Source organism: Tamandua tetradactyla, chromosome X (genome assembly GCF_023851605.1).
Source record: "Tamandua tetradactyla isolate mTamTet1 chromosome X, mTamTet1.pri, whole genome shotgun sequence".
Classification (NCBI taxonomy): domain Eukaryota; kingdom Metazoa; phylum Chordata; class Mammalia; order Pilosa; family Myrmecophagidae; genus Tamandua; species Tamandua tetradactyla.
In genome coordinates, this window is record NC_135353.1 from 141,213,399 (window position 1) to 141,231,648 (window position 18,250).

At 35.4% G+C, this 18,250-nt stretch overlaps 1 protein-coding gene across 8 annotated transcripts in view; it reads left to right on the plus strand.

Moving 5' to 3' along the window:
- DMD (dystrophin) overlaps nt 1-18,250 on the plus strand; it is a 2,428,671-nt gene that overhangs the window by 955,490 nt on the left and 1,454,931 nt on the right. For all 8 annotated transcript variants that reach the window (XM_077145121.1, XM_077145123.1, XM_077145120.1 and 5 more), the window contains 2 exons: nt 16,958-17,059; nt 17,190-17,297. In XM_077145121.1, the coding sequence (XP_077001236.1) occupies nt 16,958-17,059; nt 17,190-17,297 (210 nt within the window). The remainder of the gene's footprint in view (nt 1-16,957; nt 17,060-17,189; nt 17,298-18,250) is intronic.

Sequence of the window (18,250 nt, forward strand, 5' to 3'; positions counted from 1 at the left end):
ATCATCTCAATGGATGCAGAGAAGGCATTTGACAAGATTCAACATCCTTTCCTGTTGAAAACACTTCAAAAGATAGGAATACAAGGGAACTTCCTTAAAATGATAGAGGGAATATATGAAAAACCCACAGCTAATATCATCCTCAATGGGGAAAAATTGAAAACTTTCCCCCTAAGATCAGGAACAAGACAAGGATTTCCACTATCACCACTATTATTCAACATTGTGTTGGAGGTTCTAGCCAGAGGAATTAGACAAGAAAAAGAAATACAAGGTATCAAAATTGGAAAGGAAGAAGTAAAACTATCACTGTTTGCAGACGATATGATACTATACGTCGAAAACTCGGAAAAATCCACAACAAAACTACTAGAGCTAATAAATGAGTACAGCAAAGTAGCAGGTTACAAGATCAACATTCAAAAATCTGTAGCATTTCTATACACTATCAATGAACAAGCGGAGGGGGAAATCAAGAAACGAATCCCATTTACAATTGCAACTAAAAGAATAAAATACCTAGGAATAAATTTAACTAAAGAGACAAAAAACCTATATAGAGAAAACTACAAAAAACTGCTAAAAGAAATCACAGAAGAGCTAAATAGATGGAAGGGCATACCGTGTTCACGGATTGGAAGACTAAATATAGTTAAGATGTCAATCCTACCTAAATTGATCTACAGATTCAATGCAATACCAATCAAAATCCCAACAACTTATTTTTCAGAAATAGAAAAACCAATAAGCAAATTTATCTGGAAGGGCAGGGTGCCCCGAATTGCTAAAAACATCTTGAGGAAAAAAAAACGAAACTGGAGGTCTCGCACTGCCTGACTTTAAGGCATATTATGAAGCCACAGTGGTCAAAACAGCATAGTATTGGCATAAAGATAGATATATCGACCAATGGAATCGAATAGAGTGCTCAGATATAGACCCTCTCATCTATGGACATTTGATCTTTGATAAGGCAGTCAAGCCAACTCACCTGGGACAGAACAGTCTCTTCAATAAATGGTGCCTAGAGAACTGGATATCCATATGCAAAAGAATGAAAGAAGACCCATATCTCACACCCTACACAAAAGTTAACTCAAAATGGATCAAAGATCTAAACATTAGGTCTAAGACCATAAAACAGTTAGAGGAAAATATAGGGAGATATCTTATGAATCTTACAATTGGAGGCAGTTTTATGGACCTTAAACCTAAAGCAAGAGCACTGAAGAAGGAAATAAATAAATGGGAGCTCCTCAAAATTAAACACTTCTGTGCATCAAAGAACTTCATCAAGAAAGTAGAAAGACAGCCTACACAATGGGAATCAATATTTGGAAATGACATATCAGATAAAGGTCTAGTATCCAGAATTTATAAAGAGATTGTTCAACTCAACAACAAAAAGACAGCCAACCCAATTACAAAATGGGAAAAAGACTTGAATAGACACCTCTCAGAGGAGGAAATACAAATGGCCAAAAGGCACATGAAGAGATGCTCAATGTCCCTGGCCATTAGAGAAATGCAAATCAAAACCACAATGAGATATCATCTCACACCCACCAGAATGGCCATTATCAACAAAACAGAAAATGACAAGTGCTGGAGAGGATGCGGTGAAAGAGGCACACTTATCCACTGTTGGTGGGAATGTCAAGTGGTGCAACCACTGTGGAAAGCAGTTTGGCGGTTCCTCAAAAAGCTGAATATAGAATTGCCATACGACCCAGCAATACCATTGCTGGGAATCTACTCAAAGGAATTAAGGGCAAAAACTCAAACGGACATTTGCACACCAATGTTTATAGCAGCGTTATTTACAATTGCAAAGAGATGGAAACAGCCAAAATGTCCATCAACAGATGAGTGGCTAAACAAACTGTGGTATATACATACGATGGAATATTATGCAGCTTTAAGACAGGATAAACTTATGAAGCATGTAATAACATGGATGGACCTAGAGAACATTATGCTGAGTGAGTCTAGCCAAAAACTAAAAGACAAATACTGTATGGTCCCACTGATGTGAACCGACATTCGAGAATAAACTTGGAATATGTCATTGGTAACAGAGTTCAGCAGGAGTTAGAAACAGGGTAAGATAATGGGTAATTGGAGCTGAAGGGATACAGACTGTGCAATAGGACTAGATACAAAAACTCAAAAATGGACAGCACAATAATACCTAATTGTAAAGTAATCATGTTAAAACACTGAATGAAGCTGCATCTGAGCTATAGGGTTTTTTTTTGTCTGTTTGTTTGTCTTTTTTTTGTACTATTATTAGTATTTTTATTTTTTTCTCTATATTCACATTCTATATCTTTTTCTGTTGTTTTGCTAGTTCTTCTTCTAAATCGATGCAAATGTACTAAGAAATGATGATCATGCATCTATATGATGATATTAAGAATTACTGATTGCATATGTAGAATGGAATGATTTCTAAATGTTGGGTTAATTTCTTTTTTTTTCTTTAATTAATAAAAAAAAGTGGGCATTCTAACCACTGAAAAAAAAAGTACACTTCAATAAGTAGATGCAGAACAGATTTCAGAATTTGGTGATGGTTACCTACCATTCTACTATTTCAGAGTTTTCCTTCTAGCTGCTCCAAAACACTAGAGGCTAGAAGAAATTTAAAAAAAAATTGTGAAAAAAAAACCATATATACAAAAAAGCAACAAATTTCAAAGTATAGCACAACAATTAGTTGTAGAACAGATTTCAGAGTTTGGTATGGGTTACAATTCTACCATTCTAGGTTTTTATTTCTAGCTACTCTAAGGTACTGGAGACTAAAAGAAATGTCGAAATTGATTCAGCAATCATATTGATTTGTTAAACCCTACCTTCTCTGTATAACTCCACCATCAGCTTTGACCTTTCTCCCAGTCTTTAGGGGTATTTGGACTAGGCCCATTCTAATTTTTTATTTATTTAGTTTATTTTTTTACTGTGAAATATAACATATATACAAAAAAGCAATAAATTTCCAAGTACGTTTTAACAACTAGTTATAGAACAGATTTTAAAGTTTCTTCCCTCTAGTCTGATTTCTACATTGAAGTTTGTGTGGCTCCCCAGAAAAGAAATAAAATGCATCCTAACTAGAAGGGAAAGAAGTAAAACTATCTCTATTTGCAGTTGACATGATCTTTTATATAGAAAATCCCAAAGAATCCACAAGAAAACTAATAGAGGTAAAAAGGGACTTAGTAGATTTTCAGGCTACACAATTAATATGCAAAATCAGCATATTAATTTCTATATACCAGCTTTGAACAAACCAAAATGGAAATTAAAAACTCAGTTCCAGTAACAATAGCTTTAAAAAGAATAAAATGTCTACAAATAAAGCTAACCGAGGAAGTGAAGGAGTTGAACACTAAAAACTGCAGAACCTTGCTGAAAGAAATGAAAGAAGACCTAGATAAATGACAAGATATCCCATTTTCATGAATAAGAAGACTTAATATAGTTTCAATGTCAACACTACCCAACATGTGCTAAAGATTCAAAGTGATGCCTATCAAAATCCCAACAGCTTTTTTTAAAATATGGAAATGGAAAAGCTAATCCTCAACTCACATAGAATTGCAAGGGGCCACAACTGAATCTATATTGAAAAAGAGTAACAACATTGCACTTTCTGATGTCAAAACTTATACAAAGCCACAATATTCAAAATAGTGTGGTGCTGGCATGAATATAGACAATATAGACCAAAGGAATAGAAATGAGAGTCTAGAAATGAGCCCACATGTCCATGTTGAACTGATTTTCAACAGTGATGTTAAGTGCATTATGTAGGGCAAAGAATGTTCCCTCAAAAAATAGTTCTGGAAAAACTGGATGCCCACTTGCAAAAGAGTGAAGTCGAACCTCTGCCGCATATCATCTATAAAAAATTAACTCAAAATGATCCTTGATCTAAACATAAGAGCCTAAACCATAAAAGTCTGAGGAGTAAACATGGGTAAAACCTTCATGACCTTTGATTTGGTAGTGATTTCTTAGCTATGACACCAAAGGCATGAGCAACAGAAGAAAAATTAGATTTAATGCATGTCATCAAAATTTGAAACTTCGTACATCAAGGACTTTATCAAGAAGTTGAAAAGACAACCTACAGAATGGAAGAAAACAGTCACAAATCATATACATTATAAGGGTTTAACATCCAGAATCTATAAAGAGCTGCTACAAGTCAACATGAAAAGATATACAGCTCAATTAAAAAATGGTGAAGGACTTGAAAAGACATTTAGAAGCCCAGTAGGGCACATGAAAAGATGCTTAGCATTACTGGTCATCAGGGAAATGCTAATCAAAACCACAGTGAGATGCAACTTCACGCTCACCAGGATGACTATTATTTTTAAAAGAATAGAAAATAAGTATTGGTGAGGATACAGAGAAATTGTAACCCTTGATCATTGTTGTTGGGAGTTTAAAATGGTGCTGTCACTGTAGTTTGCTAGTTCTTTAGAAAGTTGAACATAGAACTACCATATGACCCAACAATCTCACTTCTAGGCATAAGTCTGAAAGAATAGAGAGGAGGGACTTGAATAGACATTTGTATACCAGTGTACAAAGCAGCATTATTCATAATAGCCAAAAAGTGGAAACAACCTAAATGTCCATCAGTAGATGAATGGATAAACAACATGTGGTATATACCTACCCTGGAATTTTATTCAACAGTTAAAAAGAAATGAAGTTCTGATACATATCATAACATGAATGAAGCTTGAATATATTATGTTGAGTGAAATAAGCCGGACACAAAAAGGAGAACTATTGTGTGATGTCACGTATCTGCAGTACCTAGAATGAGCAAATTCATAGGTGCAGAAAGTAGATTACAGGTCACCAGGGGCTGACAGGGAAGTTGGCAGTGGAGGAATGAGGAGATACTGCTTCATGGTGCATAGTTTCTATTTGGAGTGATGAAAAAGTTTTGGTAACTGATGCTGATGAGGGTAACACAACTTTGTGAATGTAGTTAATACCGCTGAATTGTACATTTGAAAGTGGTTAAAATAGGAAATGTTGAGTTATAGATACATTGTCACAATAAAAACTTAAAAAGAAACAATACCATCTATTTATGCTTAAAATCCTTAATGGTTTTTTGTCCTCTAAAGACTCTGATCTCTTTGGCCAATAAAATCTTTTATTACCTAACCCCTATCTGTCCCTCTAGACTTGTTGCCTATTAGTCCCCTCATTTCCTTCAACCTACATTCTATTCATACCATTTACCTCTGTTACTCAGAATAATATTCTCCATAATATTTACTTTAAAAACTCCTACTGCATATAGAAAACTAAAGTCTTTCTCCATGAACATTCTAAGTAATCATGGCCATTTCCTCTATTTACTCTCTCTATACCCTAATCATACTTCTATCTTAGCACCTCTCATACACTATCGCAGTTTTATTTATGTGCCTTCCTCCTTCACTAGAATCTATGCTAAGTTCTATGATATCTGATACTTAGTCGTCCTTGAATATATGGCAGCAGGTACAAATGAGTAATGCTTGTTGGGTGGCTGGATGAATCAATGGGAAGATGGTTGGAAGCAATTCCAATGAGAAGTTTTTGGCTTAAGAAAAGGGAGAACTTTTCATTGCAAGGCAGTTAATTGTAGAGACCCTTGAGTCATGCTCTCCCTGCTCTCCCTTACCTACAGAGTGACTTAGAGCGAGTTATGTAAATGTTTTGGGCTTCAGTTTTACCATTTTTGATATTAAGATTATATTAGAATTTACAGCATAGCGTAACTGTAAGGAGTTAAAGAGTTGACAATATAAAGCAAAATGCCTAGAATATAGTAAGCACTCATATATATTAGTTAGTACCATTGTTAGTGACCAGAGAATTCTTAGAGTGGAGTAGGGGTGGTGGGAAGTGGTGAGCTGTTCTTTGGCAATATTAACACAAATTGAAATTGAATTCCATGTATCTGTTCCAGTATGTCATAGAAAAGTTTCCTACCAAGTCAGAAGTCAGAGTTAATACCCCCCACAAGTTTTCTTCCAGTGTCAATTTGTATAATGATGGAGTGTGAGAAAAGAAGAGGAAATTCTGGTCAACCTTATCTAGTAGAAGCATACTTCTTCCTAATTCTGCAGAGACCTTCTGATCGAAAAGCGTGATTCTCAAAATGATCAATAGGAAAAACCAGTCTGGAAGCAGTGGCAAAATATAAAGTCAAGAAGAAGTTGAACCCCACATTTTGCCACTTCTTTCCACCAGCAATTATAATTTTCGAAAGTGGTTGAATAAATCTGAAAGAAGTAAAGAATAAACAGTCTAGGCTTTCAATGGCAATATATTTTTGGACATTGTTATCATTGTTTTTAGTGGCATACATCATTTTAACTAGCAAAACTTATGAGTGGTACCAATTACAAAATAAATGTGCTATATCTCAGTTAATTTGAAAATATTAAAATAAATAAAGAATGAACCTTTGGTAGGAAGGAAAATAGTCTACTGGAAGTAGTTGTTTAGAAAAACTATTTATAATGGCTCCTATTCTATTCTGGCTTGAACACAGGTATGCGTAACTAAAAGTTTTTATAGTATCTACCTTAGGGGGAAAAAAGTCTAGAATAGAAAATTCTATGGAATGTAGAAATAGAGGTTATTTATGAAGAAGACATGGATGAAAAATATTTTGATGTTTCTCTCTAGTTTCTAATTTTATATTTGGTGAATAAAATGTATCCCCCAAAATGAAAGGTAAATTTAAATGTGATGGAAATAAGTTCACTAAGCTAAGTGTCAAGAATTGTTGCCCATGATGCAGCAGTTGTAATTATTAGGGCTTTCGTATTAGCACTTTTTCTCCTCAGGAATTTTACATACATTGTGCATGATGCTGTCCCTATGTATTAGTTAGGGTTCTGTAGAGAAACAGAATCAACAGGGAACGCTCACAAATATAAAATGTATAAAAATGTCTCACGTGATCGTGGGAACGCAGAGTCCAAAATCCATAGGGCAGGCTGTGAGGCTTGACGATTCCGATAGAGGGTCTGGACGAAGTCCACAGGAGAGGCTCACCAGCCGAAGCAGGAAGAGAGCCTGTCTCTTCCGAATCCTCCTTAAAAGGCTTCCCGTGATTAGATTAAGCATCACTCATTGCAGAAGACACTCCCCTTGGCTGATTACAAATGGAATCAGCTGTGGATGCAGCTGACATAATGGTTATTTAATTCTATGAAATGTCCTCATTGCTACAGACAGACCAGCACTTGCCCACCCAGACAAACAGGTACCACCACTTGGCCAAGTTGACACATAAACCTGACCATGACACTCTATTTCACAAATAAGAAAACTGATACATAATGAAATTGAATCCCAGTTCACATAGCTTGCAAGTGGCAGAGCTGGGGCTGGTATACCAGATCTGTGTGATATGTCAGCCTGGGCTTTCTCCTAATCTCTCAATTGCATAGGAGAAAATTAATGCGTGACCTGAGAAAATTATGTAATTGTTCTCAGTTCTCGTTTGCTCACCAGCAAGACCTATCTAAAAGAATAATGTAATTTTACTCATAAATTTAGCTCATACATGCAAACACGCAATATATACATTTATTTGAGCACTGCATTCACTATTGCAGTATTTGCCTATCTTCTACTTCTGGAGCATCACTGCCCATCAGGGAGGCCACTGGTGACAGGTGTCTATTTTGAGCACTTGAAATGTGGTTATAGTGCATTTGAAGTAGTGTATTTTTTAATTTAATTTAATTTTAATTTATTTAAATTTAAATATGAAATGAGGACAGCATTCAATTGTTAGAAAAAAACTGAAGTATGCTTAGAACAACTTGGATAATGTGAATCAACTATTTTAAGCATACATTTTATGAATTGAATATACAGACCAGGTATTTCTGATGACAGTTGAGTGTCTAAAATGGGATAGGTTGTAAGTATAAAATACACACCAAATTTCAAAGACTTCCCTTGCTTCATGCCTTGTGCTAACCCATTTAACCATTAGGACATTAGGTGGGATTTGAAGAACAAAATTCCTAGATTACTGGATCTGTTCTCCATCCTGGCTTTATGACTTACCAACCAAACAGTGTTGGGTATATCCTTTAAACCCTCTCACTCTCAGTTTATCAAATGAAGTCAAAGGGAGCAACGATCACAATACCCAACACAGAAAACTAGTGAAGAAATATATGCATGTTTGTCGGAGCAATAATATTATATTCTTTACCAATGTAAATGTTCATTTTAATATGGTCTCAGAGAAGTGTGGCCCTTTCAGACTATGGAAAAAGAGTTGAAACTTTCCATTATGACACAGTGGATTTTTAATCGGATCGCACAGAAAAATACACAAACCATAAGTACAGCTTGAAGAACTTTCACAGCAGTAGCACACTTTTTGTTCCAAACCCAGATATAAAGATAGTAGATTACTGGCAACCCATTAGGCCCCATCATACCCGGCCCTAGTCCTTACCTCTAGCTGCCTTGCACTAACTGTAGTGTCATGCTGAAATGGTTTGCTTTGTTGTATATTCAAGTTCTATCATGTGGTAGATGTGTCATACCTGGAATTGAGCGAAGGCTGACGTGCCATCAACTGAGCCCTAAATTATTGCCAATCACAAGCATCTTAAAAGTCATTGGAGTTTGTAGAACTCATTCCCATTTGTCCCCACATAATCTCAACGGGGATTATTGATCAATATTTCTGACAGTGCCCACCTGGGAGGGTTCCAGGGCAGGTATTACTATCTCCATTTTACTAGTGGAAAAACGAAAGCTCAGCAAGATTAAGGGTTTTGCCTGCAGATGTTACCAAACTGGGCACCAGTAGAGTTGGGACAAGAATTCAGGCAGCCTGTACTTGAAGCCCAGTGTTGTGTAGCAGATTTACAAAATGTGTGGCGATTTCCCCAGTATGATGAATTATGCCCGTGTTAAGCATTGAAGGTCTAGAATTTAAGGTGGGTAGAGCCGGACTTCAGATGTTAGTCTCACCACTTTGGGTCTTCAAACTCACCATCCACAGTCTGGTTGTTACCATAAATGACAGGTCAGCAGCTATTTTAATGGAGAAGGAAGGTAGAGAAAAGAAATCTCTGGTACAGTAATCAGGTAAACAATCCCATATCTGTAACTACAATGGTCGTATTCAGCTTGAAGATTTCATGTACTATGCAATATGCATGTATTACTCCATACGACATTAAGCACAAACCTAAGGTGGCTACCTCAAGGAATTAAGAAGACTAGGAGGCACAAAACAATAAGGAATGGTAAAACCTGCAACTAGAGAGGAATGCCTGAGGATGTGATGAATGCTGGAAAGAATGCTGTCAGGCTGGAATGCTCCTTGGGTCTCCTGTTCTCTATTTTCTGGTATCCCAATTGAATAGACCGGTGGGAGCTGGAGAGTACAGAGTTTATTAAGCTGCCATGGAACATTAAAGAATAGTTTGCCAATAATAGCAGCTGCCGCAGCAACAGGACCCTTCTGGATTTATTCCTTAGCCCTCTGTAAACTCATAAAAATAAATAATATATGGAATGGAGTGAAACAGAGCACGGGAAAGCCTGCTCCTCCAAGTTAAAATTTCACTATGTTGTCTATGTAATCACCAGGCAGAAATTCTCTTAACGATTCAGCCAGTCATATTTACCCATTAAAAACCAATCCTGCAAGAACACACTTCTTGATCTGGAAGTCTAAGGACTGTCATTATTTATTTATTTTTTTACTGATTTATCAAAGTTGAAGTTGTAATGTTAAGATGTGTTTTTAGATCAAATAACATTTGACTTCCAATCCGTGTCATGTGGGTTAGATAAAATGTTTAGTTAAATCTGGTCAAGATTGAACATCTGCTAAAATAAAATATAGAAGACTCAAAAGGATTCAGCCTCTGTACGTGTCACTATAGGTTATAGAGCACAAATTAGAAGGAATTTATTTCATTTTGAAGGCATAGAAGAACAAAGACTTATAGATTGACAGATCTGTTGTGAAATTCCAGATGCTCGCTGAATCAATATATTGATATTTCTTTTAGTCTCCAGTGTCTTGGTGCAGCTAGAAGAAAAAATTGACAAAGCATGCAACTGTAACCTATACCAAACTCTGTAATCTGTTCTACAACTAATTGTTGTGATGTACTTTAATATTTATTGCTTTTTTTGTATATATGTTCCTTTTCACACGAGAAAAGAGAAGGAAGAGGATAACAGAGAAGATAGGTTTTAATAAATGAGTACGAACTGCTGAATCATTATATTGATATATCTTCCCATCCCCAGGTGAATTAGCTTGGAGCAGCTAGAAGAAAAAAAGAAAAACCATGGAGCAGTAACCCATACCAAACTTTCTAATCTTTTCTATAACTACTCGTTAAGTACTTGGAAATTTATTGCTTTTTTGCATATATGTTATTTTTCACAGATAAAAAAATGTTAAAAACAAACTTCCAGATACTCCACACCGTGTACCCTTCGGCCTTAGAAAAGTTGCTTAACCCATCTCGGTGACAGTTTCCTTGGCTGCAAGCTTGACCTTTAGAAGTAGCAGTCATGAATCCCTTGGCTTGAGTCAGGAGCTACTTATAGGATCATTTAAACACGTGCAAATGACATTTTCAGAGAAACCACCAAAAAGTGTCACCTAACTCATCAAAATATGTTTTTTCACACTGGACCATATGGTAAAGAGTGAAGATACAAAGCATACCATTTTGTAGCATGCTGCTTCAGTTAATAGCTTGTCAAACCCTGTCAAATTGAGAGGAAAGTCATAGACTGGTAAACATCAGTCAGTGGGATTTTACCCCATTTTTAGTTTCATGCCAGTTTTGCTTTCTTTCTTTTGGTATGATATTTGATGTCACTTCTACCTCACTGTTGTAAAGAAGTCGCTTATCCTTTTTACCTGTTTAGGATTTAAAGTAAGAAAATAGCAAGAAATAAGTTATCCTTAAGAAGGCTTATTACACATAAAACGTATTTATTGATGAGTATCTTAGAGTGGCTTAGACTGCAATAAAATGAGATGCGCTCTCTGCTGCTTCACATATAAAGCCCAGTTGTTGCTACATCGTAGGGTCCATGACACATAATAGTTTCTTCTACAGAGGACATACTCCTGGGGAGCACTTTATCTCTTAGTGTGACTCCCGATGGGTCCACCATAGCTCTCAAACTTTATCATTGGCTTCAATAAATTGAAAAATCACTCTACCTAAATTATACAGCCCAGGCTTGTCGATTTTCTTCTGTTGCTTTTATCCAAATGTTCTCTTGGTTGCCATTTTTTTTTTGCTTTTGCTTTGAAAATAAAGGAAAAAAACAAAAAAACTCCACTAAACAAAGGAGTTCAGATGAGAAATGTCCTTGGCACGTATAACAGTATGAGCTGTGAATTAAATGGGAGGGAAAAATCCTCCCGATTGCAAATCTGAACATGGATGATAATGGAGTTTGTGATTTAGCCCATGAAAATGTGTTAGAGTCAATGAGCTGACCTTTAGCTTCTCTCACTGCTGAGACAAAATGAAGACATAAATAAAAATTAATTTGTTCCTATCACTTCATGAGACATTATAATTCATCAGTTTCACATTTATGTGTACAGTTTACTTAGCTGTACAAAAAATGCACTATTTCTAAAATCTCAAGGGGTTCATGTAGTGACATGGAAACTCAGTGAAACACTGAATAAATATTCATTTTTCCTCTAGAGAATAAGATTCTAATCTTAATATAGTGATGCTTTTAAAAATTATTTAGCTTCTTATCAGTTCCATTAGAACCAGTTACTTAAACTTGCCTACCAATTTGGTACATTCATTCAGACAACTTTGGTAGGAACCAAAGCGGGAACTAAATGATAGGAAACAGCATCTGTGAGTGATTCCAGGGCTGGCTGACAATCTTTCCGTTGCTTAGCTTAATCCTTTGAAATTCAAATTAGGGCCAATACTCCTAAGCAATAAGCAGATAAATCCATATATTCAAGCACTCTGTACATCTATTTATATGTGCACATATGGCATTGCACAAATCTATCTGGGCGGACATGTAAAGCATATGAGAAGCAATTTTTAATTTACTTATCTAATTTTACTGAAAGCAATAAAGGCCCTATGCCCGCCTTGTAGCAGAAGTGAATTCGATTCAGTTCATTGAGAGTATAAGATGGGTTTAAGCAATGGAAGATGTTACCGAAGGATATGTGTGCTCCCTTGCATTGAAAATCTTTAAAAAGAAGTATACTTGAAAGCTAAATATCTATTTATGAAGATTTAGTAAGTGCCTTTCTGGAGTAAAATGGATAACCCTTGGTGGTTTGACATAAAAACCATGATTGAGCCAAATATAAATAACAACCAACACTTACATAACTCATATCAAATTAAAAACCACTTTTCTAATATGTAATCTTATTTAATATTTGTAATAATTCTTTATGGGGTTGGTATTAGCATTTTTTTGAAAGATATTAAAAATGATTGAGCCATAAATTAGCTGGATGAGTTGCTTAATCTCAGTTGGGAAAAATAGTAATACCAATCAAATATTGCGTGCAACTATGTATTTAAACTGTTTTGTAATTGTAAAAGACATATAATTGTTGGTGATCTAAGCAACTGGGGCTTCAATCTGAATTGTTTGGCTCCAGATACTTTTATCTTTTCACCATAAAACACAAAACTCCAAAGTAATATCAGATTTGTGTTTGAGAATTTGTCACAATAGATTATTAAAACTCAGATCTTTTAGGATAACTTTAATTAATTTTACTTTTAACAATTGAAACGTATTCTCTAAATTTTTCTTAACCTTTCCCGATTTTGGTTTTGTGAGATGTTTTTATAATGCCATGGTATCATCCTCTTTTAAACAGGTCTTTATTCTATTTGTATTTGGCACAGAGTACATGTCCAATAAGTATTCCTTAAATAAATTCATGATTGATGAATAAGTGAAGTGGGAACTATCATTAACTGTAAGCTAAATGTTGTCTAAATTTTAAACTTGAGTCAATGAGTTGTCAAAATTATCCAAAACCATTCTTTGAATGCAAAGGGACACTTTTTTTTTAACTTTTTTTATTGCATAATATAACATATATACAAAGCAAAGAAAGAAAAAAACCATAGTTTTCAAAGCACATTTTAACAAGCAGTTACAGAACAGATTCCAGAGTTTGTCATGGACTACCATTCTATATATATATATATATATATATATATATATATATATTTTAACTTTTGTTATTGTATAGTACAATATATATACAAAGCAAAAAATTAAAAAGCAATAGTTTTCAAAGCACTCTACAAAAAGTGGTTACAGAACAGATTCCAGAGTTAGTCACAGGCTACCATACGATCCTCTCAAATTTTTCCTTCTAGCTGCTCCAGAATATAGGAGGCTAGAGGGCTTAAATACTTTCTTATTGTCACAATTGACATTTTTTTCCTTCTTTTTTGTGAACAATAACATATATACAAAACTATAAATTTCCAAGCACAGCACCACAGTTAGTTGCAGAACATATTTCAGACTTTGACGTGGGTTACAATTCCACAATTTTAGGTTTTTACTTCTAGCTGCTCTAAAATCCTGGAGACTAAAAGAGATATCAAGTTAATGATTCAGCATTCATATTCATTTGTTAAGTCCTATCCTCTATGTATAATTCCACCATCACCTTTGATCTTTCTGTACTTCTCTTTGGGGGTGTTTGGGCTATGGCAATTCTAAATTTTTGCTATTGGAAGGGTCTGTGACTAATATGGGGTAAGGAGATGGAAGTATCTGATGTTCAGGAGAGGCTGGGCTAGATTTCAGGACTTATCTGGACCAGGGACACATCTGGAGCTTGTAGCTTTCTGGAAAGATACTCTAGTGCCTGGAACCCTTGTGGAATCTTATATATTGCCCTAGGTGTTCTTTAGGATTGGCTGGAATGGTCCTGGTTGGGGGTTGGCAGGTTATGATAGGCAGCAAGGTCTACCTGAAGCTTGTGTAAGAACAGCCTCCAAAGTTGCCCCTCAACTCTATTTGAACTCTCTCTGCCATTAATACTTTATTAATTACACTTATTTCCCCCCTTTTGGTCAGGATGGCATTGTTGATCCCATAGTGCCAGGTCTGGATCCATCCCTGGGAGTCATCTCCCACATCGCCAGGGAGACTTTCACCCCTGGATGTCATGTCCCACTTAGTGGGGTGGGCAATGGTTTCACTTGCAGAGTTGGGCTTAGAGAGACTGAAGCCACATCTGAGCAACAAAAGAGGTCCTCAAGAAGTCACTCTTAGGCATGCCTATAGGTAGGCTAAGCTTCTCCATTACCTACATAACGTTCACAAGAGTAAGCCTCATGATTGAGGGCATTGCCTATTGATTTGGGTGTCCAGAAGGTTTGATGCAGTATCAGGGAAGTCCCTGATGGTAAGGTTTAATAGGTCCATAGTATTTCTCCCCTCCCTCAAGGGGACTTTGCCAATACTTTTTGATTATCTGCTTTATATACTCTAGGATGTTTCCAGGCATTACAATAATCTATACAGGATTAAAGGACCTCTTTATAATTCTGGGCTTTCTGTGTTTCAGTTGTTCAAATGAGCTATACAGATAGATTGAATTAGATTATGCACTACAGAAAATTTCAGTTCCAGGTCAAATAAACCTTTCTTCGATTGGTCTCAAAGAGTATGTGTGGTTCTAAAATATAGACACTATCTTAAAGGGACACTTTTAATAATATTCTGAAAATAGTTGTCTTAAATAGGGCAGCCATGAACCTAAAATAGTATTTAATTACGATTTTTTTGGTAGCTCATTCAAATAATGAAAAGTACCGTACTTTAAAACCCATCACATTAATATAATGTGCAGGATTTCTATAGATTTAATCATCTTTTGCAACTTAGAATGTGAGGTTTTTATTGGGAGTTTTTGTAGGACATCCTGTGAAAATGAACACTTGCGTGTTTATACCTATGGGATTACAAACTTAAAATGCTGCTTCATTGGATGCTACTTGTATATACCTAATGGCACTAGAGAGAAGATGACATACCTATTTAGAAGTCTCACTTCATTTTCCTTTCGTTTATGAAGATAATTCTATAATTTGAGTTAATCCCATCCCCCTATGACTCCAGTCTTCACTGTGATGTTGTATTGCAATAAACCATCCTCATTTTGACCTTTTGCATATGCATCGTCAAATTAAGCACGACACCGTAGCTTGTGGCTTATGGGTAGTATTTTCCCTGTTTAAAGCTAAATTTTCCACAACTAATCCAGTGACAGATATGCTCCATGCCAGTTCACTTGATGCATAGTGAGGTGGTCCCCAGGAAGCTCACTAAAAGAATTTCCAATGTGTTTTAGAATTTAAAATATATTTATAGATAGATAGATCATTACAATAATTATATGGTTAAAATTGTTGAGTTAATTGATTTAACCTAACTCATTTCCTGTGTGTGTGTGTAGCATCACTCTTTCAGGGTCATGGCTTCTGTCATAGGCTAGCGTAATTCAAAAGGGGTTGAGTCGAGAGAAAAACTGCAAAATATTTAAAAATCAGTTACATTATACTGAAAGCAGTAATATTTTTATTGACATTTCTGAAGAAGTCCTGGGAACTCACATTCGACAGCGGTATGAGTACACGATCATTTTAATGCTGTAGTAAAATAAAACGTTTACTGTCTATTGCTTACCCACGCATGGGATTTCCCTTTTGAAGAGATGGTAGATTAAACAATTTTGAAAAAGAAATATGTGGTTCTCACCTACCTCAGAACAGGTTTATTTTTTCATGATGCTAATTACATCTGTATCATTTGAATCATACATTAGAATTATTCAGGTGGATTGGTCCAAACATGTAACATCAGTTAAAATAGAAATTACCATGAGACTTATCTTAGATATTGAAAATATTTGCCAAAGATATGAGATATAGGCTTTTTGTTTTCCTAATGCTAACGTTCCACAAAATAAAATATGTCCATACTTTGTTATACTTACAGCTTTAAAGATCCAATAGCTATAGGAAAGCAATTCTTATATTTATATGGGGTCATAAAAAGTTGAAATTTTAGGCTCTAAAAGGTAGCATAATGGAATTGAAGTAATTGACTCTTTGCCTCTTTTTGTTTCAAAACCCTCCCTTTGCTCAGAAATCATTACAACATATAATTTTTCCCATCCATGCATCATTGGCACTTGGATTATGTTAGATATTAAAATAGTAGATACACTTAGACATAAGCAACATGCCAAAGGCATGAAATCTGTACTGAGGGAATATTAAAATTTGTTCACTAGAGCACTTTAAAGACACCAATATTTCAATGTTTTTTTTTTCATAAAAATTCAGATACATTTTTCAGTCCACACATCACAGGGATATATAATTAAGTCACTGAGAAGTCTCTTTCACAATCAGAACCTTAAGTGGTTCTTTCTAATTATCTGAATTGCCTTAAATAAGAGTCTTTTTTAGGCACTCTATTTAGTAGTCAGAATTTGATTCTTTGGGGTGTATCTTCAGATCTAAGGAAGATACAAATTTCACATGTATTCATAGCAAAATCCTCTCTAATTTTATATTTATTTCTTTGCGCTCTCAAATGTACTATGGAGACATACCAAATAATGATATAATAACTGCTTCAGCATGCTGGTAAGTGTCTGCTTTTCAAAGTAAGGTGAGAATGAGTGCAGTAATCTAAAGGTAAATGAAAGGCACACTGCTTATCTAAATATAAGCAGAATCAGAAAGGGGATCCTTTACATCTCCTAGAATATGTAGGAGACTCAAAATTAGATATTTTCACAATCATTCATCCATTCCTAATGAAAATTGCTTGCTGATGTTGTGGTGGGATGTCTCTTCTCCAGGTACTTGGAGATCGATGGGCAAACATCTGCAGATGGACAGAAGACCGCTGGGTTCTTTTACAAGACATCCTTCTAAAATGGCAACGCTTTACAGAAGAACAGGTGAGGCACATGGGGGAAATTGTAGCAGTCAAAGTCATGGAGATACGGTAAATCGGTATTCTTAACAAAGAATATGTGGCGATCTACTTTTAATATTTCTTCTTCTTTGGTATTCTTTCATTTCTCTTAGTGCCTTTTTGGTGCATGGCTTTCAGAAAAAGAAGATGCAGTGAACAAGATACAGAAAACTGGATTTAAGGATCAGAATGAAATGTTAGCAAGTCTTCAAAAACTGAATGTATGTATTTCTTAGCTGTCAGTAGTGCTTTAAAAGCCTAACAGTATATATTAAAGACATTAGTTAGCTCAATGGCAGAATTCTCGCCTGCCATGCTGGAGATCCAGGTTCGATTCCTGGGGCCTGCCCATGTGGAAAAAAAATATATATATATATTATTTGTCTGCTATACCTTAAAATCTTAAGCCAAATATTCATTGTCTTTCCTTAGATCAAAGTATATTCCAAGTTGCCATATTGTATTTTTAAGATTGTAATGGGGGAAAAATACAGGCAGATGTTCAACTTTGATTTTTAAACATAATTGCATTCTTGAAAGGAATACAGCATACCTGGAAGAATACTTCAGTTAAAATTTTAAAAAGCGATACTAGGGGTATGAGGGTAGTTCAGTGGTAGAATTCTCGCCTGTCACGCAGGAGACCTTGGTTTGATTCCCGGCCCACGCACTTCCCAAACAAACAAACAAAGAAATCAACAAAAACAAACAAACATACAAAAAATTCAACAAATGGTGCTGCAATAACGGGATACTCACATGGAAAAAGCATGAAATGTGACCGCACCAGACAGCATGCAAAAAAAAAAGCAATACTAAGGAATATTTGTTAATATTCTATAAAATTCGAACCAGTGTATTCTAAAACTAATGGGGTAGAGTAGATTCTCTGAGTAACATAAGAGAAATATGGGAGATGGTTGTCCTCAACTACAAGGGATTTATACCCTAGTTTGCAAACAAGAAAAAACGTTAAACAAACAAAATGGCTTTGATTAAAAGTAACTTGTGTGTTTTGAGAAATGAGAGAACTTTAGCAGTAAAGGACTCTAGGCCAGGATTCACTGAGGCATTTTAAAGTATCTTTAAAGCTTGTCTTCTTCTGTGAATGGTATTATTTTATGGTAAAGGCCAGTCTAATATTGGGTACTTTATGTTTCAAATGAGATATACT